The sequence below is a fragment of the Mobula hypostoma genome, chromosome 27 (genome assembly GCF_963921235.1).
Source record: "Mobula hypostoma chromosome 27, sMobHyp1.1, whole genome shotgun sequence".
In the NCBI taxonomy this organism is placed as follows: domain Eukaryota; kingdom Metazoa; phylum Chordata; class Chondrichthyes; order Myliobatiformes; family Myliobatidae; genus Mobula; species Mobula hypostoma.
In genome coordinates, this window is record NC_086123.1 from 33,453,447 (window position 1) to 33,481,250 (window position 27,804).

The 27,804-nt window shown below is 44.2% G+C and overlaps 1 protein-coding gene across 2 annotated transcripts in view; it reads right to left on the minus strand.

Moving 5' to 3' along the window:
* The window catches only part of LOC134338410 (rabphilin-3A-like), a 259,305-nt gene that overhangs the window by 34,191 nt on the left and 197,310 nt on the right, over positions 1-27,804 (minus strand). For both annotated transcript variants that reach the window (XM_063034213.1, XM_063034212.1), the window contains exons 7-14: positions 25,763-25,795; positions 10,085-10,246; positions 6,481-6,564; positions 4,854-4,916; positions 4,533-4,730; positions 3,348-3,427; positions 1,934-2,008; positions 211-320 (exon numbers count right to left, since the gene is read on the minus strand). In XM_063034213.1, coding sequence (XP_062890283.1) covers positions 211-320; positions 1,934-2,008; positions 3,348-3,427; positions 4,533-4,730; positions 4,854-4,916; positions 6,481-6,564; positions 10,085-10,246; positions 25,763-25,795 — 805 coding nt within the window. The remainder of the gene's footprint in view (positions 1-210; positions 321-1,933; positions 2,009-3,347; positions 3,428-4,532; positions 4,731-4,853; positions 4,917-6,480; positions 6,565-10,084; positions 10,247-25,762; positions 25,796-27,804) is intronic.

The window sequence follows — 27,804 nt, forward strand, 5'->3', positions numbered from 1 at the left end:
TTCTGTGTTGGAGCGACACCTTATGTTTCTGGAATGAGACGTTAGATCTACCAACTGAGCCACCGTTCAGAGTTCGTTCTGGATGAGCACCTCATATTCTATCTGGGCCATCTACAAACCAACATCACAAACGGTGAATTCTCCAAATTCGTGGGTTGAATGCAGGAGCAGCTCTTTCCCTAAAGTTACAGCTGCGTCCATATATCTCACCTGAGTGTTTTCCTCTGCATGTCATCCTCGGTGATCCCGTGGTATGTTAGCCGTTCATTCCACACTGGGTTTCGGGTGTTGCGCAGAGTTTTGGTACGCAGCTTGTTTGACTATGTGTTTGAAACATAAACAGATTTGGTGTCAAGTCCTTCAACTACTCAAGTTATTATTCAGAGTGACCTGGGGAGCATCAACAAATCTGAGAGTTCTTCCGGTTAAGTACATCTCTTGGTGCAGTTCCCTGCCACCTTTCCTGGAATCAATAATTTATGGGGAAAATAATTTTCTACATGTTTTTGTGTATGGTCACTTGTGTACCATGTCAGTAGCTATGCATGAAAATATATAATGAGTTCTTTTTTTGTTAAAGATTCTTCTCCAAGGTACATCTTGTAGATATGTGGTTATTGGAGGCCAGTTCAGGGAATTCAGCCTCAGGATAGAAGGACCCTTTTGAATAGAGATGCCGAGGAATTTCGTTCACCAGAAGGTGGTGAACTGTGGAATTCACTGTCACGGGTAGCTGTGGAGGCAAAGTCACTGGGTGCATTTAAAGTGGAGATTCACAGGTTCTTGATTAGTAAGGGCATTGGGTGAAGGCAGGAGAATGGGACTGAGAAGAAAAATAAATCAGACATGATCGAATGTTGGAGCAGACTCGATGGGTTAATTAATAGCTTAATTCTGCTCCTATATTTTATCATCTTATGGTCTAACTCATGGTTTCATGAGTTAGGTGTTAGGATTAATGCATTTTCATACAGCTGCTCCAGTAAGACCAGCTGACTATTACAAACCACTGTGTCAGTAAGTACAATAAATCAGATATATCTGAAAGTAAGAGGAATATCATGAGATAGAATTTGACTGTGTGGGAGTTTACGCCTGGCTTCTGACTCACTATCAGATAAAGCCCATTCAGTGTGTTCCTGCCCTGTACACCTTGATATAACAATATATACAGTATAGTCACCTCACTTCAACCGTAACTTGTCATAGACAGCTCCTGTATACAAACCACAGTCAGGGTGTGACAGACAGCATTCTGTGAATGCACTATACACACTTACAGAGAGCCTGATCATTCTGCCGTTGTTGCACTAAGTGTATGCATTTCAATGTCTTCCCCCGTATGTTTCTACAACAGGTCTTAAACAGAGTTGGTGTTCCGGTTGGCTAATGGTGCCTTTCCCATCATATATGGTGGAATATTCCATTTCTTTAGGTAGATATTACTGTTTATTTTGTAATATGGCTGCAACTACATTGTGAGGTGCATTGTATTCTAATTCATGTGTAGTCTTATGTTAACTCTGTTGGCAATTAAAGATGGAATGTCCTGGTGCCAAGTAACAAGGAACTCATTACCCTCAGTGAGAGAGAGATCGGGGCTACCAGGAGTTCACACTGGACAAAGTATGGAGCTATTATTGTGTTTTCTGATGGATATCTTTTTGTAAATATTGGCAGCTTTTTGTAAGTTTGATTTTTGATGCACCTAATAAACACCCTTGCACTAAAGTGCGAAGCAACTCCGAGATTTTTTCTTTGGTCATAATCCACGTCATTTCACAGAGGCAAAATCAGAATATCAGAAACAAACCTGTGAGATTTTGGAAAGCCAGGTCAAGGTGATATCTCATTAGATATCACAACCATGCAGAGGGGTCACATATCTCCAGAGGGATTGACGGAGGACAATAAAATCTGCTCACAATCTCACCTTGCTGGCTCCAGGCAGGAGGTGAACTTTCACATATGGATCAGCCAAGCCGTTAGAATCCATGGGTTTCAGTCCCTAGAGGACAGGAGTCATAAATGTCCAGTCAGTACGTTGGCCGAATTCATAAAGTTACCACAAATAAACAATGTGAATGCCATTGCTTTCAGGAGGGTATCTACTTTGACATCAGGATAATCCGAAAGGCGACGGACCTTTGATAAACCAGTTCTGAGGGCTGGTTTAATCCAGCAATCTGAATTAAATGCTTCAGCCACTGAAGTGACAATCCAAACCTCTCACAGAGCTCAATATCTCAACTGGCCCTACCATTCCATTCGAATGCACCACCACATCCAGTCCCCTGTACGCCTGTGCTAATATCAGACGATGGGATTCCAAGTCTCTCTTTACAATGAAAGCAGTTAAAAGCACTGTAATTAAGTATATTTTATGGAAATATAAAAACCTATTTGCACAGAAGCTGGTTATTCTGCAATTATGTACAAAAGCTGAGTGCTCAGTTCGTGCTTATGAAGGACTTCACATATATGTATTGTGTGGTTGTGTTTTTACTAATATTCACTAAGCAAGTGGTGCTGCTGGAGCTGACAGTCCCATGGGAAGATCGCTTTGGAAGAGGCCTTTGAAAGGAAGCTCTCCAAGTACGCAGGACTGGTCAGCAACTGTCAGCAGGCTGGATGGAGAGTGAGGTGTCTCCCAGTGGAGGCTGGTTGTAGGGGATTCACAGCCCGTTCCTTAGATAGAGCCTTCAGCAATTTGGGCATCGAGGGAGAGAGGAAGAGGAGAGCCATCCGCAGTACCTCCGATGCGGCAGAGAGGGCCTCAAGATGGCTGTGGCTCAAAAGAGGGGAGCCATGGAGTCATAAGTAGCTAGCCATTTGGACACAAGCTGGGGTCTGATCAGCCCCGGCTGGGTCACCTGGAGGAGGTTGTATGATGTTGAAAGACCCGAAACACCCGATGTTTCCAGGAACATCACTGAAGATGGGTCCTGAGGCAGCAGCAGATGTATGTACGTGGCTATAAGTGCTTGTATATGCGAGAACAGGGCCTCAAGCCGCGTGTTGTCGGGCAGTGGGGGGTGGCAGGGGGAAGGCATAGGGAGTCTTTTATTATGTGACAGTGATTCTGTGTGCGACTGTTGGTAATACATTTTGCACCTTGACCTTGTAGTAATGCTGTTTCATTTAACTGTATTCATGAGAATTCATGTATGGTCGAATGACAATTAAACTGGAATTGATTTTTTAAAATGTATTGAGGGTTTCTGCCTTCAGTGATAATGAGTATACATCGACTGCTATTCTCTTGGTGGGAGAAATTTCAGAATCAACTGGATATTGCTGGAACCTTCCCAGACTTATTGGAAAATGGGGGAATGATGCCAGCTCACCTTTGCTCTTACGATGGTGCAGTGCAAAGCATTGTTGACCTGGTCATATATCAGACTGAACTCCAGCGCTCCCAGTGTTGCTGTGAACACAACCAAAACCATCTCAGCAAATGATTGCCAACAACAGGATGTAGGGAACACTTTTATCAATCACTGTTTTGCTTTAAAGACAATAATCCACTCTGGCAAGTGAATGAAGAACTGATAAGTTGGTTAGTACAACACTGTCACCTTTCTCCTGACATCTCACAAGTAAAATTGGCACATACGGTTTGCTTCGTATTCTGATGAGAATATACTGACTGCTTCATCAGAGTGGAATAAACCTGAACTTCTCTTATAGCATGCATCTAAAGACCTGCAACAGAACTTGCACTTATAAAATGCCAGTTAAACAGCAAAGCTGGGCCAGGACACTTTACCTGGTACCTGCCAAGTGCAGAACCAGGTCACCTTGAACGATAGTGAGGCAGGAGGGTGGAAGTAACTCCCCCCCCCCAACAGATTAAACCGCTCACCTACACAGCAGCAGAAATTTACAGTGGTAGAACTAAAATAACCAGCCTGCACGTCTCTGGGACACAGGAGGAACTCGGAGCAACCAGAGACCCACAGAGGCACAGGGAGAGCTGATAGAGGGTTACCAGGTTATGGGTGGCCCAGATGGAGTGGACAGAGAGCAGCCGTTTCCCAGGGTAGAAATGTCTGAAGGGCATGCATTGAAGGTAAAGGGGGGGGGGGGTAGGTTCAAGGGGGATGTGAGGGTTAAGTTTTTTACTCGGAGAGTAGTGGATAGCTTTAATGCGCAGCCTGGTATGGTGGAGATAAGCACGTGGATGTAAGGAAGATGGAGGGATAGGGAATGGTGTAGGCAGAAGGGATTAGTGATTGGGTGTTTTTTGATTTGCTTTTTAGCTGGTTCAGCACAACATTGTGGGCCGAATGGCCTGTTCCTGAGCTGTACTGTTCTGTGTTTTTACTCTACACAGACAGGATATGATGTCAGGACTCAGGGTCTCTGGTGTAGTGAGGCAGTAGATCCACTAACTGTGACCACCCCCCTCCCGTTCTGCCAAGCAGACACAGCTTCTAGTTTTGTATCCTCTCCCTCATATTGACTCTCCCACCACAGGTTTACACTCACTGATAACAAACCCCTTTGGTTTTCCCCCAACTATGACTCACTGGGCTCATCCGAATCATAAGCCTCCTCGTCCTCCTCGATCTGCTGCTGCTCCTGCTGGCGGGAGGGAGGCATTGCAGAGCCCATGCCGGGCGCAGCAAACTGGCCGTGCTGGCGGGTGCCCCTCTCCTCCTTTGGTGAGTCCGACGATGGGGGAGGTTGACTAGACACGGAATGCGACAAGGCTGGAGAGCCTACCACTGTCACACGGAGAGAAAACACAGACAGGAATCATTCTTTCTTCAAACCTGGTTGATGGCCCAGTGTTCTGAGATGAAAAAGAGAATACAGAAGTGGGGGAAGGGACATGAGGCTGCTCTTACTTGGTTTTTGCTCTGGGTATCTGGGAGTCACGCCTTGACCTGGTCGGTAGGCTCCAGGGACACCTGTCAACACAAAATGTCAGATCAACAATCCACAGCTCTCCAATATTGAGCAGCAAAATGGAATTCACCAATGAACATGGAATGATGCCTTCCTCTTAAAATACAGGTCTATCTTACATAGAGCTGATATTATGATATTATTGCCTAGGCCCTACAGAGGTTCCCAACCTGGGATCCAGAGATTCCTTGCTTAATAGCATTGGTCCACGGCGTAAAAAAAGTTGGAAACCCTGCCCTAGGATGTGTTTGATCAATATAATATTATAGTGTTGCCTATGGGGATTCATTGACTGGGAAAGGTTCACGTCAATTTGAGAGTGGAGGGGTGAATGGAAAAAAGCATTACTGTATTGGGATCATTCAATCTGTATTCAAAAATATTGGTCGTCAGAGTTGTGGGATTCGGAGAGGTACATGCCCTTTTGCTGCCTTCCCAGGATCCATGGCAGTCTTCTTCATTTACAGAATACTGGGATACCCAAAGAAGGCAGATCCAAGGCAAAGTACATTTCTGCTTAAATGCAAGTGTTTTTCTTCATACATGGAACTGAATAAAACAGAACTTTTCCTGAACCTTCCTTTCACTTTAGATGACATAGGTTAGGAAGGCCGTTTGTTTCTCAGGGAGAGCTATTGCTCAGAATTGTAGACTGAAAAAACACATTTTATAGCGAAGTAATCTGTTGCTGGGTTGAGAAGGGGCAATATCCAGTGGGCACTGTTCAAATGAAATTGAGTGTGATTATATATTAGTCGGTGAAGGCCACAAGCAGCAATTATGAGGGCAACTGGTACATTAGCCTTTCTCATGAGAGAAATTGACAGGGGAATAAGGAAGTCTTTTTACAATTATTTATGGTCTTTGTGAGGCTGCAGCTGGAATAAAGTGGGTAGTTATTGTCTCTTTATCAAGGAGCGGATGGAATACCATCACTGGATTGATTCCAAGGATGGTGGATTTTCTTGTATGAGGAGATAAGCAGATTGCCTATATGCTGTACTGTTTAGATGAATGAGGGGACATCTGATTACAATGTAAAGGCTAGCATAGGTGATGTTTCTGTTAGCTAAGGAGTCTAGGACTGGGAACATTGCTTTAAATAAGCTATGACAGAGAGAAGGAGGGTGGTGAACCTTTGGAATTCTCCACCTCAGTGGAGAGATCAGCATTTTTCTGGGAGACAAGAGGAATGGGAACAGTGATGGAGAATGGTGCTGATCTTAGTCAATAGCAGAAGAGGATCGGAAGAGTGGATGGCCAACTCATGCTCCCCTTTATGCTTTTTGTTTCAGCACAGGTTTCCTGATCTTCCACCAGAGTTTACCGAAAGCCCTACAGTGCCACTTGCTGCAACTGTAGCAGCAGATTCTGGGGGGGTTGTTGCTGCAAGATTTTTAAGGGCTGATTCTACAAAGCTTCCCTCAAAGCTCTCTCCCATCTGCCTTCAATAATTCCCTCACTGATCTGAACTTCTCTCCTGTACATTGAAGCTGTTCCAGTTTCCCACTCAATGGGTCATGGACTTTTGCCAAGGGTCACCTCATTTCCCCAGGAGGTACATACTTGCTTGGACTGCCTGTGGCACAGCGGCTTGGTGGATGGCTGCAGGAGCTCGGGAAACTGGAGCTGAAGTATGACGTCGTCCAGCTGGGAAAAATGGTTGGAATTAAAGTTAGTGGGGTCATAGGAATAAAACACAAAATACTGGAAATATCAGCAGTCTACTGGCGTTTACCCATGTCAGCCTCCTCTTCAATCTGTTTCTCCACCTATTTTTGCACTGTAATTATCTTCCTGATTAATTCTGTGTCTATTTCTGGTATGTTTACTTTCAAGCGCACAGTAACATCCCGTTTTGGCCTCTATAATTCAGATTGGAAATGAGTATTACAATCTTTCTGGTCTTTGAAGCTGTCTGACTCTTGTGAAATCAGCCCAAGGAGACAATGAGGGTGGCTCTAGGTCTAGGGGTATGATTCCTGCTTTGGGGATAAAAGAGGACCCAGTTTCAAATCCTGGACCAGCCCTCTGTTTAGGGGCAGCAGTTAGTGTAATGCTATTACTGTGCTAGTGACCCAGGTTCAAATCCTTTCCATGCCTCCCTCATTCTCCCTACAACTGGTTCCCTTTCTTTCCCAACACACAAAACACTGAAGGAACTCAGTGTAAGGAGCTAGTGCATTCTCTCCGTGGCTACATGAGTTTCCTCCGGGTGCTCCGGTTTCCTCCCACATTCCAACGATGTACGGGTTAGTAGATTCACTGGTTACATGGGTGGTGTGGGCTCACTGGGCTGGCAAGGCCGGTTACCACGCTGTATCTCAAAACTTTAAACTGAACAACATTCACTCACTCCACATTTTGGGTTGAAAACTCTTCAAACTTGCTGTTTTTCCAGTACTTGGGGCTTTTTTTGGCTCCATATTCCAGCATCTACTATCCCTTTTAACTCAGCTCTTCTCTCTTCACAAGCCCAACCTGACCATTTGCTCACTTCCTTCAGCTCTGAATTTCACTCCTTTTTCCTCTGTGTTCTCTCTTTAACAGCCCTTATTAATTTTTGGGCCTGATGCTTCATCGATAGCCTGTCCCCACAGTGACCCTAGCCTCACCTTCTGTCCTTTCCACACCTCCCACACCATCTCTACAACTCGTTCCCTCTCTTTCCCAACACACAAAACACTGGAGAAACTCAGTGGGTCAGTGACCATCTATAGGGGAAAATGAACAGTCGACATTACTGGTCAAGATCTTTCACCTAGACTGGGAGACCCTTCAACAGTCCAGATGAGGGTTCTTGACCTGAAATGTCGACCACCCATTTCCCTTCATAGGGCCCTGACTTTCTCCTGCACTCTGTGTGATGCTCTAGACTCCAGCATTTTCAGTCTTTTGTGTCTTCCACTCTTTCCCAGTTTTGATGAAGGGTTTTCGACCCCAAACATTAATTGTGTTTTTCTCTCTCCACTGATGCTAATTGTCCTGCTGAGTGTTTCCAGCGCTTTTTTGCTTTTATTTCAGTTTTCCGGGTTCACAGCGTTAGACCAAAGCATCACAATATCTGTACTCTGAAGCAGAGCAAAATAAATAATCTGGCATGTTGAAATATTCAAGACGACAAGGATTTCACAACCCAGTATTCAGGAGAGTAAGTTATTTATAAGACCAACCTGTGCTCAGTGACCTACTTCAGTGCTTAGTACTATATTGAATTACTATTAATGCCATTTATATAGTGCTTTTCATATTGAATCTTCTCCAAAAGAATTACTGGGATGTAACATCTACTGTTAAATAAGCAAATGCATTAAGTATTTTGCGTGAGTGCTTTCTCAACAACAATGATAATGAATGATTAATCATCTCTGTACAGTTCGTGCGTATCGTACAATGGCTTCGCAAACAACAGGAATTCTGCAGATGCTGGAAATTCAAGCAACACACATAAAAGTTGCTGGTGAATGCAGCAGGCCAGGCAGCATCTCTAGGAAGAGGTACAGTCGACGTTTCAGGCTGAGACCCTTCGTCAGGACTAGGGTCCAGTCCTGTCCTGACGAAGGGTCTCGGCCTGAAACGTCGACTGTACCTCTTCCTAGAGATGCTGCCTGGCCTGCTGCGTTCACCAGCAACTTTGATGTGTGTTGCTGGTACAATGGCTTCAATCTGTTGGCTCAAGAGGATGTGGTTGGTCAGGTTATCAACTGTTCAGATAGTGCCAAGGAATATTTTAAACAGTTTCAGCATTGGTATTCACTCAAGAGATAAAAAAATAAATGAAATTGGCTGGTGGAGTAAGTGTTTCACAGCTCGGCAACTCACGTTCAGTCCTGACTTTTGGTGCTTCCTGAGTAGAGTTTGCTTGTTCTCCCTGTAACTGTATGCATTTCTGCAGAATGCCCTGGCTTCCTCCCACATCCATTTGGTGAATTCGTCACCGTAAATGGCCGCTAGGAGCAGGTAAGAATTAAACAGAAATGTTGATGGGTGTTTGGGAGAAAATAATATTCAGGAGTAGAGGGAAATAAGGAGAGAGTGTGTAGGACTGATGCTTTAAAATGTTGGGAGTCACTAGACTAATGGCCTCCTTCTGTGTCACAAAAGACATACAGGCAAACAGGAGTCATCCTTGAGAAGATGGAAGTGTCACAGATGGCTAAATTTATTAACTTTCCACGGAGTTTGGTGAAGGTATAGAATGGACTGTGAAAGTTTATGGAGAACAGAGTGAATGCTTGAGGGAATGGGTACCACTTTCAGATTCTTCCAATGATCTTCACAAGCTTTTCCAGTGCGGCATCTTCATGTGCTTCTAATTACAGGGATAAAATCCTTGCTTGAAGGAATTTCTGATTTTATGATGAAAGAAGTTATTGGATGAAGCCGAAGAAGATAGTTGGGCCTGAGGTAATATCTGAGGTGGGATGATTGAGCTCCAATACTTATAACATCTTCATTTAGGTGAGGTATGGCTCCAGCCACTGGAGTGTGTTCCTTCTGATGCCCATTAACTTCCGTTTCACAAGAACACCTTGATATTTCTCTCACACAAATGCTGCTTTGATTTCAAGGTCAGTCACTTTCACCTTATTTCAGGAATTTAGCTCTTTGGTCCATGCTTGGACTAAGGCTGTGATGGGTGATGCCAGTGACACTTCCAAGAGGACCACAACCTTGTCATAGGGTTTGGAGGCTTGCAGGCCACAATGACCCAGAGAGCTACGTTGGCTGGAGTCAGGGCTTTATGCTTTGGCTCTTGGTAGGACCACCCATGCCAAACAGGTCAAAGGGTAGAGGCCAGACTAAGAGTGGTTCAGTTCTGGCCTCGCAACCCTGACTGGTTAAACAAAATTGTTATGGAAACAACAATGAAGAATCCTTCTGCATCTGAGTGTGACGGTATTCCTGAGTCTCCACCCAGAACTTGTAGTGAAAACCAAGCTACTGACACGAGGAAGAAGCCCGGAACATCGCCAGTGATAGAGGACCTTCATTGCTGCCCTAAATGCCACCAGTGTTATGGGCAGTAGAGAGTTGCCGGTGACAGGCAGATTCAAGAAAAGGAAGGGAAAATTTGAAAGAGAGCAAGACACAAAGAAACAGAAAATGATTGCAGATGCAGAGGATCAAATGGGATCACATACCAGCCATTTTCCAGGGCAGAACTGACCTGCTGGACTCCGTCCGGTGTCGCCTTCCACACCACCACTGTACCCGTCCTGACTGTCACCTTCCCCACTCGCACTAGCTTCCACCGTCCCAGGTTCTGCTGGCCGATGCCTCGATGAAGTGTAGCTGGGAGGACCTCCGCCTGCAAGCTCACACTCGGTGCCTGAGGGAGAAGAGAATGTAGATTGGAGCTCCAGGGAGAACAGCAAAGTGGAGAAACTAAGAGGACTGCTCCACAGGGAAGGGGACTCTCTTGCTAGCCACTGTCACTCACACAGGTCTTTGTGCCTACCTTTTTGTCCCAACATTTCCAGTATATTTACAGTAAAACTCCAATAATCTAACACTCTCAGGACTTAAGACACTGAAGGGCTAATGCATTTTCTTAACTATTTGATGTCCATCCTGATTATTAATTTGGAATCAAACAGAAAAAAACTAGGCTCATTAAGTATTACAGTAGATTGAAGGAAAAACCCATCAGGTCCATTAAAGTCCTTACCTGGGCAGGCCTACCATTGTGGTTGAGTAACCAGGTTCTCAGCATTAGAAAGTACACAAACAATAAATGCACAGAGATGAACGGAAGTGCCAATTATATTCACACTTATCTCTGGGAATAAACTCACAAATAAAAGCTTACTTTCTCTCCATGTAAGTTCTTTCATTTGGTAGAACATATTTTTGGTTTAATTTACCAGCTATCTTCCAGCATCTTTGGAAGAGTTGCTGAAAAAACCTCACTCTTCTTCCTTCCTTCCTTCTTGTCAAGGTAAGATGATAACCCAGATGACTTTGCAAGTTTCCACATTCAAAGTAATTTCTACTTGGTGAAAGATAAGTCCATTTATGAAGTCATTTTTACTTTCACTTGGTGAAAGCTTTTTCATGAGAATTAGGCACGTTCTCCTTCTCCCTTCTATTGCTTGTAAAATGTTCTACCTCTACAAGTCTTGAGACACTGACCTAGAAATCTTCTCTCAAATCATATATTTTGGTGTATCATGTGGAATAAATTTGATTAAAGACCAAAGCAGAAACTTGCAGGACTGCTGTGATGTGTTTGTTTTCGGTTACCATGTACTTGTGAATCTGAATGATAATGTTAAATGATGAGCTAGACACACTCTGAAGTCATTTCCACAAGCTTGGGTGCTCATGGTTTGCAAATGACAAGGCCAGTCAAACAGAAATGTGGGCTACATGTACAGGGGCAGCCCTATGGAACAGGAGACAACTCAAAGGGGCAAGGAGCCCTCACATTGGTCCTCCTGCACTTAAAGCCCCTTGAAGATTCTTATACTGGGCTCCACAACATGTCACTGTAGAGGTCTCCAAAGTTGCAAACTAATTGTGAAACTGATTCTTAAATGCAGGGCACCTGTCACCTTTCTTTCAAATCCAATACTCTACCAGATCTCTCTCATCTCTAACCATCACACAATCCATGGCCCATGGTGAAGCTAGTAAAGGAAAAGTTGGTTCTACTGATCAGAATCAGAATTAAGTTTAATATCACTGGTGTATGTTCTGAAATCTGTTGCTTTGTGGCAGCAGTACAAAATATTTTTTTAAAACCTATAAATTACAGTAAGAAATATAGATACAGTGTTTTGTAAATTAAATTAATTAGGCAGTGCAAAGAGGTGTCCTCAATGCTGGGAAGGCTAGTGCCCATGATGGAGCTGATTGAGTTCACAACTTGCTGCAGCTTTTACCAATCCTGTGCAGTGGCTTCTCCATACCAAACGGTGGTGCAACCAGTTAAGAATCCTCTCCATGGTACATCAAATTTTCAAGTGTCTTTGGCGACATCCCATGTCTCCTGAAACTTCTAATGAAACATAGCTGCTGTCATACCTTTTTTGAAATGTGCATCAATATATTGGACCTAGGATTGATTTTCAGGGATGATGACACTCAAGAAATTAAAATTGCTCACCCTTTCCACTGCTGATCCCTTGATGAAGACTTTCACTTCCTGAAGTCCAATTCTTTGATCTCATGTAAGGTTGCTGCAACACCGTTCAACCAGCTGATCTATCTTGCTCAAGTACGCCTCTCGTTAGCACCTGAAATTCTGCCGATAGTTGTGCCCCCATCATATTTATAGATGGTGCTCGAGCTGTGCCTAGCCACACTGTTGTGAGCGTAGCGAGAGTAGAACAGTAGGCCAAGCGCTCATCCCTGAGGTGCACCAGTGTTGATGGTCAGCGAGGAGGAGATGTTATTTCTGATCTGTACTGAATGTGGTCTCTTGGTGAGGAAGCCAAGGGTCCAGTTGCAGAGGGAGATACAGAGGCTTATGGATTAGAACTGAAGGTATGATTGTATTCAACATTGAGCTGTAAGCAATAAACAGCAGTTTGAGGTAGGCGTTGCTAATGTTCAGGTGTCCAAGGCCAAGTGGAAAGCCAGTGAGATCGCATCAGCTGTAGACCTATTGTGGTAATAGGCAAACTGCAGTGGGTCCAAGTCCTTGCTTAGGCAGGAGTTGACTCTATCCATGACCAATCTCTCAAAACACTTCATCATGGTAGATGTGAGTGCAACAGTCATTGAGGTAGCTAACCCTGCTCTTCTTGGGCACTGGCATGAATGTCACCCTTTTGAAGCAGGTGGGAACTGCAACTGCTGCAGCGAGAGATTGAAGATGTCCTTGAACACTCCTGCCAGTTGATTGGCACTGGTTTTCAGAGCCTTACCAGGTAAACCATCAGGGTCTGACACCTTATGATAGTTCACCCTCTTGAAAGACATTCTGACGTTGGCCCCTGAGATAGAGAGCACAGGGTGACCAGATGCTGCAGGGATTTGCACAGGTGTAGTTTTATTCTCCCTTTCAAAGTCTGCATAAAAGGCATTGAGCTCATCTGGGAGTGAAACATCAGCCGTTCATGATGTTAGATTTTGCCTTATAGGAAGTAAGGGTCTGCAAACCCTCCAGAGCCGATGTGTATCCAATTCCATCCCTAACTACAGTTGGAACCTTCCAAAGGTTCCTGAACTTCTTGTATAGTTCTGAATCACAAGTCTTAAATGCTCCAGATCTAGCCCACAGCAGACTATGAATCTCCAGGTTCATCCACGGCTTTTGATTTGAGGGTATATCTATTATGACCTCAAAGGCACACTCTCATCCACACAGGTTTTGCTGAAGGCGGTGACCGATCTGAAGATGATTCCCTGAATGTTGGCCAGTCGACTGACTTAATCAGCAAATTTGTGCTTGTATACTTATAGATTAATTTTACATTAATCCCATTTTTGTTCCTCCCAGAATTCCATCACCTCCCCTACCCCCACCCCCAGATTCTGCCACTCATTTACACACTAAGGGGAATTTACAGAACCCAATTAACCCAGAGGGAATAACTTACAGAACCCTGGAAGTTGACGTGGATAGGCTTTTTCCATTGAGAGTGGGGGAGATTCAAACAAGAGGACACGAGTTGAGAGTTAAAGGGCAAAAGTTTAGGGGTAACATGAGGGGGAACTTCTTTACTCAGAGAGTGGTAGCTGTGTGGAACGAGCTTCCAGCAGAAGTGGTTGAGGCAGGTTCGATGTTGTCATTTAAAGTTAAATTGGATAGATATATGGACAGGAAAGGAATGGAGGGTTATGGGCTGAGTGCAGGTCGATGGGACTAGGTGAGAGTAAGAGTTCGGCATGGACTGGAAGGGCCAAGATGGCCTGTTTCCGTGCTGTAATTGTTATATGGTTATATGGTAACACTGTCCTGTAAGTGCTCCTTCTTGATGCTCACCATTGGTACTGTGCAGTGCCCAGAGTCTTGGATCTCATGCAGTGGAACAATGCTGGGAACAGTCTGTGTGCAGTACATCATTGCCCTTCAGCGTCTTACCAGTCCAACATAACATCTGAAGGGCTGCACTCTTCTCAGCTACTTTATTTAAATTAATATACAAAAGCAGGATGTTACACATTTCATAAAAAACAGTTACTGGTATCAGATAATGACTTTTTAGCTCATGAATTAGATTTATCAACATTCTTAAATGTAAATATTATATTTTACATTCTCATCAATGCTGATTGATTCTCCACTATAACAAACTAAAATCTATTTCATCTGATTTTGGGGATTTGTTCATATAAAATCCCCATAACACTGCCTTAGGCAAATATATATCTAAGTCTATTTGGACATCAGTGGTAATGCAGTTATCATTTAGCAAATAACATTCTCTGCTGAAAATAGTGTCAGCAATACTCACATACTATATGTGTGTTATTTCCACAAACTTTATAATTTAAAGTTCAAGTTTCCCTTCAGGCTGATAATAAATGCACTGCCCAAGTACAATGTCTACAGGGTGTGGGCTATGATGAGTGAAGAGGTGAAATCAGTTTAAAAATTTGTTCAATTTAGATCTAGTGTTGGAGTTATGCCAAGCAAGCCTGACATGTAGAATTCACATTTTGTAGCGCATTACTCCTAAGGGACATTATAAACCTTCATTTAGAAATTATGGAACATGAATTGTTAAAATAAAATCACATTGGAATGACTTGATTGAATTTTCTGAGGAAGGAATAAGGAGGGTTGATCATGGCACTCCTTTTGATCATGTTACACAGAATTTAACAGAGTTTGTGTTAAGTCTGGTGTTAAAAGTAATAGTCCTTAAAAGACTGGCAAAGAAAACAGAAAATTGGAGGGGGAATATCCTCTGATATCCTCAGTCTAATCGAGCATCTAATAAGGAAGCTCCGTTGATCAGGAATATCTTAATGGTTTAGAGGGAGTTTTACTCACGATTCTTAATTCCTTCTCATTGATTCAGGTTTCAGTATCTATGTAAACAATCAGGTGTGAGCAGATTTGAGATCAGGTACAAACAGGAAACTTTATTGCCTTTTCAGGAGAGTTTTGATTACATCGTCAGGGGTTCATTCTAACAGATTCAAATTCTACTCTGAAAGGCAATGATTATGCAAAGGAGTGTGACAGGATGACATTGGTGCCTCAGGGTTGCCTCTTCATCTCCACCAGCATTTCAAAACTTGCAGCTTGAGATGAAAATAAGGAAACTCTACAATTACTAGACAACTTTTGCCAACTGTCGCGGGAAGGCGGCAGCTGGCGGCTCCTGTGGTGTCTGTGCCCCGTGTTGAGCTGGTTGAAGCCGCAACCTCTGAGCCAGAGCCAATGTGAGCCTGTCATCCCTGTTTACGTATCACGGCTAAGTAGAATGATGGGGCGTAAATGGCTCTGTGCCTGTCAGGTACATGAAAGTGTTGGGAATTCCTGACCTTTGGTACTTTGATGCTTGGTAGCCTTGAAGGTGAGGGCATTATTCTTGCAGCTCTGCCTGTAATGGGGGCTATGCCAAGCAGGGAGACACCAGACAGTTGGCAGCACAGTGGTGTGGCTATTAGAGCTGCTATCTCATAGCATGAGAGACTTTGGTTTCATCCTGATCTTGGATGCTGCCTGTGTGGATTTCACGTTTCCCCTGAGACTTTCCTCTGGGTGCTCCGGCACAATTGGGTTCTGTAAGTGTATTCCCTCTGGGTGCTCTGGCATGGGTTGATGGGTTAATTGGGTTCTGCAAATTCCTCTTAGTGTGTAAATGAGTGGCACAATCTGGGGGTGGCGGGGATAGGGGAGGTGATGGAATTCTGGGAGGAATAAAAATGGGATTAATGTAAAATTAGTACGTAAGTATACATATTAGTACACAAGCATACTCTTGCTGATGACACACTCTTGTTGGCAGAATCTCAGATGGTGATAGGGAGGCGAGCAGGAGTCAGATAGGTCAACCGGTTGAGTGATGTCACCATGCAATCCTACACTCAGCATCAGTAAGACCACAGAACTGATTGTGGACTTCGGGAAGGGGAAGTCGGGAGAACACACACCAGTTTTCACTGGGGGGTCAGCAGGGAAAAGGATGCACAGTGTCAAGTTTGTGGGTGTTGACATCTCTGAGGATCGATCCTGGTCCTAACATATTGATGCAGTTACGAAAAAGGGCACACCGGTGGCTATATTTCATTAGGAGCTTGAGGAGATTTTGTACGTCACTAAAGACTGGCAAATTTCTATAGATGTACCGTGGAGAGCGTTCTGACTGGTTACATCACCATCTGGTATGGAGGTGTGGTATGCCAGTGCACAGGATAGGAAAAAGCTGCAAAGGATCGTCAGCTCAGTCAGTTCTGTGGTGGGCACTACCTTCCCCAGCATCAAGGACACCTTCAATAGGTGATGCTTTAAGAGGAGGCATCTCTTATTAAGGATCCCTGCCATCCAGGACATTCCCTCTTTCGATTGCTACCATCGGGGAGGAGGCAATGGAGCCAGAAGACAGACATTCAACATTTTAGGAACAGATTCTTTCCCTCTGTCACCATTTCTGAATGGGCCACAAACCCATGACCACTACCTCACCTTTTGCTCTGTTTTTGCACTAAGGAGCAAGAGGTCAACGGCAGATGCCATCTCTCTGGCCCTACATTCCTCCTTAGAACACCTGGAGAATAAAGACGCATACGTAAGGCTCCTTTTCATTGACTACAGCTCTGCCTTTAATACCATCATTCCAAATAAACTGATTACTAAGCTCCGGAACCTGGGCCTTAGCACTCAGATCTGCAGCTGGATCTTCAACTTCCTCACAGACAGGACCCAGTCTGTAAAAATAGGGGACAAGCTCTCCTCTACAATCACTCTGAGCACCAGTGCCCCACAAGGCTGTGTACTCAGCCCCCTGCTGTACTCACTGTACACCCATGATTGTGTAGCCAAGTTTCCATCGAACTCAATATATAAGTTTGCTGATGACACCACAATTGTAGGCCGTATCTTGGGTAATGATGAGTTTGAGTGCAGAGAGGAAATTAAGAACCTGGTGGCATGGTGCGAAGACAATAACCTATCACTCAATGTCAGCAAGACAAAGGAACTGGTTGTTGACTTCAGAAGGAGTAGTGGACCGCACGACCCAATTTACATCAATGGTGCTCAAGTGGAACAGGTCAAAAGCTTTAAGTTCCTCAGGGTCAATATCACAAATGACCTGACATGGTCCAACCAAGCAGAGTTCACTGCCAAGAAGGCCCACCAGCACCTTTACTTCCTGAGAAACTAAAGAAATTTGGCCTGTCCCCTAAAACCCTCACTAATTTTTATAGATGCACCGTAGAAAGCATTCTTCTAGGGTGCATCATAACCTGGTATGGAAGTTGTCCTGTCCAAGACCGGAAGAAGCTGCAGAAGATCGTGAACACGGCCCAGCACATCACACAAACCAATCTTCCGTCCGTGGACTCACTTTACACCGCACGCTGTCGGAGCAATGCTGCCAGGATAATCAAGGACACGACCCACCCAGCCAACACACTTTTTGTCCCTCTTCCCTCCAGGAGAAGGCTCAGGAGCTTGAAGACTTGTACCGCCAGATTTGGGAACAGCTTCTTTCCAACTGTGATAAGACTGCTGAACGGATCCTGACCCGGATCTGGGCCGTACCCTCCAAGTATCCGGACCCATCTCTCGGTTTTTTTTGCACAACCTTACTTTCCCTTTTCTATTTTCTATTTATGATTTATAATTTAAATTTTTAATATTTACTATCGATTTGTACACTAGGGAGCACGAAGCGCAGAATCAAATATCACTGTGATGATTGTACGTTCTAGTATCAATTGTTTGGCGACAATAAAGTATAAAGTAAAAGTAAAAAAGTAAAAGTATCCATTTTGTTATATATATTTATTTAACTTACAGTAATTTTTAAAAAATCTATTGCACTCTACTTTTGCCACAAAACAATAAATTTCACAACATAAATTAGTGATAATAATCTAATGCTGATTCTATGGGCCAAAAGGCCTGTTTCTGTGATAGTGCTTGGGGATCCTCCTTCTGTGAGAAAAGGTGCGAAGTTTGACGGCGGTAATCCCGCTTGGATGGTTCTCTGACTCTGGAAGGCAAATCCCATGAAGACTGCACACCTCACAACATCCACCGGGCCCCAGAATTTGCCAAACCTGCGGGACCCTGCAGCATTTGAAGGATCTGGCCTTCCTCTTGCGGGTGTTGAGAATCACTGTTTGGATGCAGACGGAAGTTGGGCCCCAAGGAAGTCCCCTGGAAACAGCAATCAGCTTTGGTTTGGAAGTTAACTCCACACCAGTGTGTAGACTTAACATGATGGATATTGGGACAAATGCCTGAATTTTGACATTTTGGTGCTATGTTTTTCTGAAAGGGTGTACACTGGTGATCTATATATACAATGAAAATGATGGCCTTTATCCTGAGGAGATAGTCTAACACCGCTCCATATTCCTCCCACATTCTAAAGATGTACAGGTAACTTTTAGTTTTATTTATTTAGAGATATAATGCAGGACAGGTACTTCCAGTGCAATGAGTGGTACTGCCCAGCAACCTATCTGCCTATCTATCCCTAGCCTAATTTACAATGACCAATTAAACTACTAACTAGTTGGTCTTTGGAACATGGGAGGAAACTGGAGCACCCGGAGGAAACCCACACAGTCCCAGGGAGGGCGTACACACCCCCGAACTCCAAACTCCAATACCTCAAGCTGTAATAGTGTTGCACTAACCACTATGCTATCAAGTTAGCGGGTTAATTGGTCATACTGTCAGGCCAGAAGGGCCAGTTACCATGCTGTATCTCTCAATAAAATGATCTTTCAATTGCCACCGGCCATGGAGCCTGGATCCCCAGCAAAAGTCAGTAATCAGTACAAAAGACGGGCAATCTACATGGGTGACAAGCAAGCCTTCAGATACTTCCAGCTACACACCATCGCTGAAGTTGCAAATTCCACCCCAAATCTGTTGAATAACCTGATCACATCTTCAATACCTGGTGCGAAAGCTTCAAAGCAGCAATTACCGGTTTTGTGGCCCGTGTATTTTCCGGATGATTTTGCATTTCTGAAATCTGTGAAGGAGGTTGCCATAGTGGTGGGCAAGGACTCCATCTCAACAATGAGCAGCAATCAGAATGAAATTCACATCCACAGCAAAAGCCAGACTTCCCAATATCTGAGAGGCCCTCCAGCCCAGCGACCTCACTGGCCAGCAATGACCTACCAAGCTGATAGCTCCTCTGTGACTGCCAGGAGTCATCCTCATCACCGCAGGCGTCCAAGTTTAAAAGGGTAAAAACATATTTATTGGGTTACGTCATGTTCTCACTGAATGACAAACGGACTTGAGTGGAGATGATGCTGCAGCCAGCCACTGTTTTCTCCCTTCTTCAAATCAATGCTGCCAGTGACAAGACTTGTTGAAAGCATTGAAACTAACTAAAACAGGCATGGAAGGGCACTATTTGCTGTGTCACACTGTTCACACATTCAGGCAGCACCAGTGCCCAGGAGGTCACAGCTTCTATTGACAAAAGTTGGGGGCTGTTTAATGAACGGCAGTGAGTTAAATTTACTCTAGATTAATGGGCTTCCTGTACTATTGTGAAAAAAAGAGCAAATAGGGTGGGTCGTTGCCCAATAGAGGCTTCAGGCATCCATCCATTTAATGAAAACAAAACAAATACAGATGCTGAAGGTCTGAAACACCCTGCAGATCAAGCAGCCGAGGATACAAAGAGAAATCAAGTCAAAGACCTTTGTCAGAACTAGGAAAGAGAGAATGAGATGCAGAAATGGTGGGGGAGGAATAGGTCAGTGATGCTGTATTGATAAACCATTGATGAGCTGTCTGATAGGATAATGAAGGCAGTCATTGTCCTCATCAACTAGACAATCCATCAAAATTGTTCACCATAGCAAGCCTGACTTCACTCTATACAGAAAAATTCCCTTTATCCTTGCAAGCAGAACAAGTGCTACACCTGCCCCTACACCTCCTCCCTCACCACCATTAAGGGCCCCAAACAGTCCTTCCAGGTGAGGCAACACTTCACCTGTGAGTCTGTTGGGGTCATCTACTGTACGTGGTGCTCCCGGTGTGGTCTCCAGTATATCGGTGAGACCCGATGTAGATTGGGAGACCACTTCGCCAAGCATCTACACTCCATCCGCCAGAAAAAGTGGGATCTCCCATTGGCCACCCATTTTAATTCCACTTCCCATTCCCATTCTGTCATTTCAGTCCATAGCCTTTTCTATGGCCACGGTGAGGCCACACTCAGGTTGGAGGAGCAAAACCTTATATTCCGTATGGGTAGCCCCCAACCTGATGACATGAACATCGACTTCTTGAACTTCCTGTAATGGTCCCCTCCTTCTATTCCTCATTCCCATTCCCCTCTCTCACCTTATCTCCTTACCTGCCCATTACCTTCCTCTGGTGCTCCCCCTTCCCTTTCTTCCACGACCTTCTGTCCTCTCCTGTCACGTTCCCCCTCCTCCAGCCCTTCATCTCTTTCACTAATCGACTTCCCAGCTCTTTTCTCCACTCCTCCCCCTCCCCTTCTCCCAGTTTCACCTATCACATACTACCTTCTATTTCTTCCTCCCCTCCCCCCACTTTCTTACTCTGACTTCTCATCTTTTTTTCTCTGGTCCTGACGAAGGGTCTCAGCCCGAAACGTTGGCGGCTTATGCTTCTCCATAGATGCTGCCTGGCCTGCTGAGTTCTCCCAGCATTTTGTGTCTGTTGCTTCTCTTTGTCCTAGTCACCTTCTCTGCAACTTAAACTGACAAGATTTTCACTTTCCCAGTTCTAAACCCGTTTCCATCCCAAACTGATGCTTAAAAATGAATCAGATCTGGGAAACTCTATCAAATGATGGAGGAGAAAAGACATGTGCTGATTGTGGGAAATCTGGCTTTTCCTGTGGTTGCAAATTTCCTTCTGTTTGCTTGTACCGAACCCTTTATTTGAGCCAAGGAAAGACTGAGCAACCAGCTGGGTTAGGTTTTAAAAGTTACACAGGAGTTGGATGATGTAGAAAAAATGTTTCCATTGAGGAAGCTGATTATATTTTAATCAGAATTACATAGGGAAACATCTTTGCTGAAAGTGGTTGGAATCTTATTCCTCACTCCCACGGGGAGTGGTTAAGGCAGACAACGTTTAAAAGAAAGCAAGGGGAAAGTGAGAGCATTTAAAGAGAAACAGCAACACAAGGTTGCTTGATAAATTTTGGACGAAGTAAATGGAGAAAGCTCTTCTGTAAAGACTAATTCCAAAAATTACTGTATCCCCTTCGGACCAGAAGGAATTAATTCATGACTCTAGAATCTTTCTGAAAATCTCACCAGCTCAGAATTAACCACCACCTCTGGCATTCTACTCAGCAAGTCACTTTTAGAAATTTGCCAGTAAAAAATCGCCAGGCTTTCCCTGCCTATTACCCACAGCAACATCTTACCCTTACCGGATCCAATGTAGAGGTGATGAAGAAATTTGCCTGACTTTCTGCTGAGTTTTCCCTTCTCATCCATTTTTCCACAAAGTGTCAGGAGAATATCTGTCCTTGCCAGGGGTGCTGGGGTGATGGATTTCATGTGTGAAGATGTTCTCAGACACCAGTACATAAGGTGGACCCTCATTTACTACTTTGGGAAGTACCCACAGTCCCTACCCCAACCTCTTCAAGGCAATTTATAACAAAACTGTTGGGAGAATCTGGCAGGGAGGGAGTTTATTCATTGTAGCAAAAATACTCAGTAGTTTGACAAGCTTATGTGAATTAAACATTTTCTACCTAATTTTGTCAATTTCTCTTCCCTATCCTCTGATATCACTCCCTCATTTTTTCTTGATTTATTAAACATTCTATTATTTTAAGTCCATATCTACAGTCCGATTTAAATGATTCACCAGAGCACAATTCAAGCGAAGTCCATCGCAATGGAACAGCTCTCTCTCTCTTTCCCCAACACTGGTGCCAGTGTCCCACGAATTGGAACCCATTTCTACCACAACATATTTTGAGCCAGTATTTACCTTTCTAATTCTTTTTACCCTTGACAATTTTCACCTGGCTCAGTTAGTAATCCAGAGATTATCACTTTTGACCTTCTGCTTTTCAATTTGACCATAAGCTGCTCAAAATTCCTCAGCAGAACCTCCACTGCTGGTCCTATCTGTCATCAGTGCTCAAATGGACCATAAGCAACTGATTTTTCCCCCTCTCTCTCTCTCCTACAATGAAAGAAAGGCAGACCTCTCACCACTTTGGATGCCACGAAGGTCAACACACTGATGACTCGCTTATTAGAATGGAATCACTGAGCTACGATGGGAAATACACTAGTTCATTTGAACATAGTAGGATCCCATAAACAAGTACGTACAGTAATGTGTTTTTTTCAAAAAGCAGAAGTCTGAAATAGAAATTAAAAATGCTGTCAAACAGCATCTGCTGGGACAGAAAAAGTAATTGCTTCCAGTTAACGACACTTCATCAGAATGGTAGAGATGTGAAACCAAGCATATTTTAAGTTGTGGAGTGTGAGAAGGGTGTGGAGAAAAATCAGAGTCCGTGTCTTTGATAGGGTTGAGCACAGGAGTAGCCTGATGATACAACTGATATCAGTGGGGTCTAGGAGATGGCAATGGAAAGCTAGTTCCTGGTGAGTAAATGGAGGGAGAGGGACAAGGACAATAGAGAGAAAGTAACTGTGGTACAGAACCATAGTTGGATCGAAGGACTCAGTTTGGTTCGGAATGCTGTTGTTGCTTGCTTCTATTGTTTGCATGATTTATTTTGTTTTTTTTCTCTTTCTTGGTGAATACTGGAGGGGGCGGGATTTGGTCTTATGTTTTTAATTGGATCCATTTGAATTCCTTGCTTTGCAACTTGCCTGTTAAGCAAACAAATCTCAAGGTTGCATAATTTATACATTTGTTGATAATAAATGCACTTTGAATCTTTGAACGCCAGAAGCTAATATGCATTTTAAGAAAGCTGGAAACAGTCAGTAGACTATACAATACGCAGGGTCGGCCGGTGGCGCAGTGAGACCGGCGCCAGGCTCGAGAACGGAAGTTCCCGAGTTCGATCCAGTGACAGACCGCCCCCCCCCCAGCGCGCTCTCCATCCGTGCCGGGTTGATGTCGAGCTTGCAGTTCGACCTCGTAAAAAAAACACTGCCACCTCCAGTTTAAATTCCCACGCGGAATATGGTGGAGGATCAAATACCCAAACCCAAACCCCATTTCATTGGTCCACATGGACATCAATGAGCTGGAGAAGCTCAGCAGGTCTGATCTGTTGAGCTCTTCCGGCACGTTTTGTGTGATGCTCCAGATTCCCATCCTCTGCAATACCTCTTGCGTCAGGTGGACTATACATTTATTCAGAGGGGCAAAACAAGTGGATTGCCTCTTTTCAGAACTAGCCAGTTCCGATATGAACAGGAAAGGATGATTTTCATGACAACCTTACAATACAGCGCTACTGTATATGGTCCTTGTGCTTGGTTATATTGGATGGTAACAGAATCAACAATATGCAGCCCCTCACATCCAGTTGCGGCCAGAACCCATCCCTTTAAAATCTAGAAAACTCAATCCATGCACTTATTTTCAGTAGGCTTGACTACTGTAATGTAATTACAGTAATTATTGGCACCACCATTGAGAACATCTACCATAAACGCTGCCTGGGCAGGGCGAAACGCATTATCAAGGATGCATCTCACCCTAACCATGGACTTTCTACTCTCCTCCCATCCGGTAGGCACTACAGGAGCCTCCACTCCCGCACCAGCAGGCACAGGAAGAGCTTCTTCCCTGAGGCTGTGACACTGCTGAACCTCACATCACAGCTCTAAGCAGTATTGCATCCATATAGTACTGTCTCAGTACTTTTATATTCGTGTGCTGTAGCACTTACTTTTTATTCTCAGTTATTTTGTAAATAACAATATTCTTTGCATTTCTGGTCAGATGCTAACTGCATTTCATTGGCTTTGTATCTGTACTCGGCACAATGACAGTAAAGTTGAATCTAATCTAATCTAATTTTCACAGGTCTCTGTAAAAAATCCCCCAGACAGCTGCAGCTCATTCAGAACTCGACTGCGAGAGTCTTCACTAAGACCAAGAAAGTAGAACATATCACTCCAGTTCTCCGATCGCTACACTGCTTCCTGTCCATCAGAGGATTGACTTTAAAATATTACTACTGGTTTATAATGTCTAGGCGTTATTACGTCTGTGGCGCGTGGCCAAGTGGTTAAGGCGTTGGACTAGCAATCTGAAGGTCGTGAGTTCAAGCCCCAGCTCAGGCAGCATGTTGTGTCTTTGAGCAAGGCACTTAACCACACACTGCTCCAGTCCACACAGCTGAAAATGGGCACCGGCAAAATGCTGGGGGTTAACCTCGCGATAGACTGGTATCCTATCCGGGGGGGGGGGGTGGAGGGAGTCACGTACTCTCAGTTGCTTCGCGCCACAGAAACCGGCCTGATGAGCCTAAGGCTTGGGACAGACTTTAACTTTACAAATACCTGGGGATACGAATTGACAATAAACTGGACTGGTCAAAGAACACTGAGGCTGTCTACAAGAAGGGTCAGAGCCGTCTCTATTTCCTAAGGAGACTGAGGTCCTTTAACATCTGCCGGACGATGCTGAGGATGTTCTACGAGTCTGTGGTGGCCAGTGCTATCATGTTTGCTGTTGTGTGCTGGGGCAGAGGCTGAAGGTAGCAGACATCAACAGAATCAACAAACTCATCCATAAGGCCAGTGATGTTGTGGGGATGGAACTGGACTCTCTGACGGTGGTGTCTGAAAAGAGGATGCTGTCCAAGTTGCATGCCATCTTGGTCAATATCTCCCATCCACTACATAATGTACTGGGTGGGCACAGGAGTACATTCAGCCAGAGACTCATTCCACCGAGATGCAGCACTGAGCGTCATAGGAAGTCATTCCTGCCTGTGGCCATCAAACTTCACAACTCCTCCCTTGGAGGGTCAGACACCCTGAGCCGATAGGCTGGTCCTGGACTTATTTCATAATTTACTGGCATAATTTACATACTACTATTTAACTATTTATGGTTCTATTACTATTTATTATTTATAGTGCAACTGTAATGAAAACCAATTTCCCCCGGGATCAATAAAGTATGACTATGTCTATGACTTTAATTATAACGTCTAGGACCAAAATACATCTCCAATCTCTTGCTGCATTATGAACCTTCCTGCGCTCTCAGATCGTCTGGGGTGGGTTTGCTTACCGTCCCCAGGGTCAAAGCTAAACATGGTGAAGCAGCTTTTAGTTACTCTGCTCCACATATCTCACATATCTGGAATACTTTCCAGAGAATATGAAGTCAGCCCCAACTATAAGCTCTTTTAAATCGAGGCTTAAGATTTTCTTTTTGCTGTAGCTTTTAATTAGAATCTCCTGCACTGTAACTTCTATTTATCATATCTATTTTTGTGTGATTTTATTCTCTTATATATTGTCTGAAACTTGATGCTTGATTTTTATATCTTGTTCTACTTTGAAATGCCTTGGATTTGAAAAGTGCAATGCAAATAAACTTGTTGGCTTTAAAATGACAGTAGAAATTATAGCACTGTCTGCTTTACCAGAACAGAGAAAGGCACGTTTCAGAAAGAGGATCCATACAAGCAGTCACGTAAAACAGTGATTGACAAAACCCTTGTGAGCATGGTCAGGTTGACTGGAGACAGAGTTCACACGCACAGATCACAAGTCAATGAGTGAAACTTACCACGGTCAGCTGGGACGCCACCTTCCGCTTGACCTACAAAACAACAGAAGGAGAGAAAATTGAAACTCAACTTCAGCTTTACAGACTGTTGAACAAGCAAACTGAACGTAAGGCTTCAGTGGGTTATGCTCTGCCAGATGCAAGCTGAGTCAAACAGGTGCATGAAAAGAAGGCTGGAAACACTCAGCAGGTCATGCAGCATCTGCAGAAATAGGAAGAGTTAATGTTTCCGGTTGAAGACGCTTTCTCTGAACCTCAGCAGGCGGGATGGGTTAGTAAATTTGCTGATGACACAAAGGTTGGGGGTCTTATGGATAGAGTGGAGGGCTCTCAGAGGTTACAGCCAGACATCGATAGGATGCAAAACTGGGCTGAGAAGTGGCAGATGGAGTTCAACCCAGATAGGTGTGAAGTGGTTCATTTTGGTAGGTCAAATATGATGGAAGAATATAGCATTAATGGTAAGACTCCTGGCAGTGTGGAGGATCAGAGGGATCTTGGGATCCGAGTCCATTGGACACTCAAAGCTGCTGCACAGGTTGACTCTGTGGTTAAGAAAGCATACGGTGCATTGGCCTTCATCAATCGTGGGATTGAGTTTTAGAGTCGGGAGGTAATGTTGCAGCTATATAGGACCCTGGTCAGACCCCACTTGGAGTACTGTGCTCAGTTCTGGTCACCTCACTACCGGAAGGATGTGGAAACTATAGAAAGAGTGCAGAGGAGATTTACAAGGATGTTGCCTGGATTGGGGAGCATGCCTTATGAGAATAGGTTGAGTGTACTTGGCCTTTTCTCCTTGGAGTGGCGGAGGATGAGAGGCGACCTGATAGAGGTGTATAAGATGATCAGAGGCATTGATCGTGTGGATAGTCAGAGGCTGTTTCCCAGGGCTGAAATGGCTAACATGAGAGGGCACAGTTTTAAGGTGCTTGGAAGTAGGTACAGAAGAAATGTCAGGAGTAAGTTTTTACAGAGAGAGTGGTGAGTGCGTGGAATGGACTGCCGGCAATGGTGGTGGAGGAGGTTAAGAGACTCCTGGATGGGTACATGGAGCTTAGAAAAGTAAATGGCTATGAATAACCCTAGGTAATTTCTAAAGAAAGTACATGTTTGGCATAGCATTGTGGGCCGAAGGGCCTGTATTGTGCTGTAGGTTTTCTATATTTTTTTATCTCTGCATCTTTCATCCAGTGGACCATGGAAAGTCAACTCTGCTTCTCTCTCTATAGATGCTGCCCAACCTGCTGTGTTTCCAGCACTTTCTGCTTTTATTTCAGATTTCTGGCATCTGTACATTTCAATCTTCAGATTCAATCAGATCTCCCACAATCCACTGACCGGATGGCATTTTACAACTTCCCAGGGACATAATGACTCAGTAACCTAGGCAGGTCATATGGGAAATGATTGACTTGAAGGATTCTGAGGTTCTCCTTACTGCTAATGCTGTACTGGACCTTCCCAACTGGGAAGTGGGGCAGTCTGCTGGAGGAGCGACCTGGACCTTCAAGAATAACCTCTTTCAGTTCCCCTTTCCTCACACAACGTGCCACGTGGGACCTTTGTCAGGTGAGAAAGGGAGGAGTTGCTAGGAAGAAAGATTGCCAGAGAAACATCCTGCTAGGGTCAGAGTTTCAGGGTAAACCCCCAACAAATGTTGGTGCTCATACATTGAACGTGATGTGATTTGCCCAAACCAGTGCTAGAGGGCTGTGAAAGGTACAATCCGGAGGTACCTGCGGATTTTCAGCTTCCACATATAGGCAAGTCTTTACTGTGAGTTAGTACACTTAATTGTTTAATTAGCTGAGCGAGGTATGAGAAATTTCAAGTTCAAGTTTAATTGTTATTCAACCATACACATGTATATCTCCAAACAAAGCAGCAAGGGTGCCAAACACCGTACCACCAGTCACACCCTGCACACAGCACATACAGTTAGATAGCAGACAAACTTGTAGTTAGATAGCAGAAGAATATACAGTCACACAAAAAAATATCTAGCCCAAGTCCCTGAGAGGCATGGCCTGAATATTGAT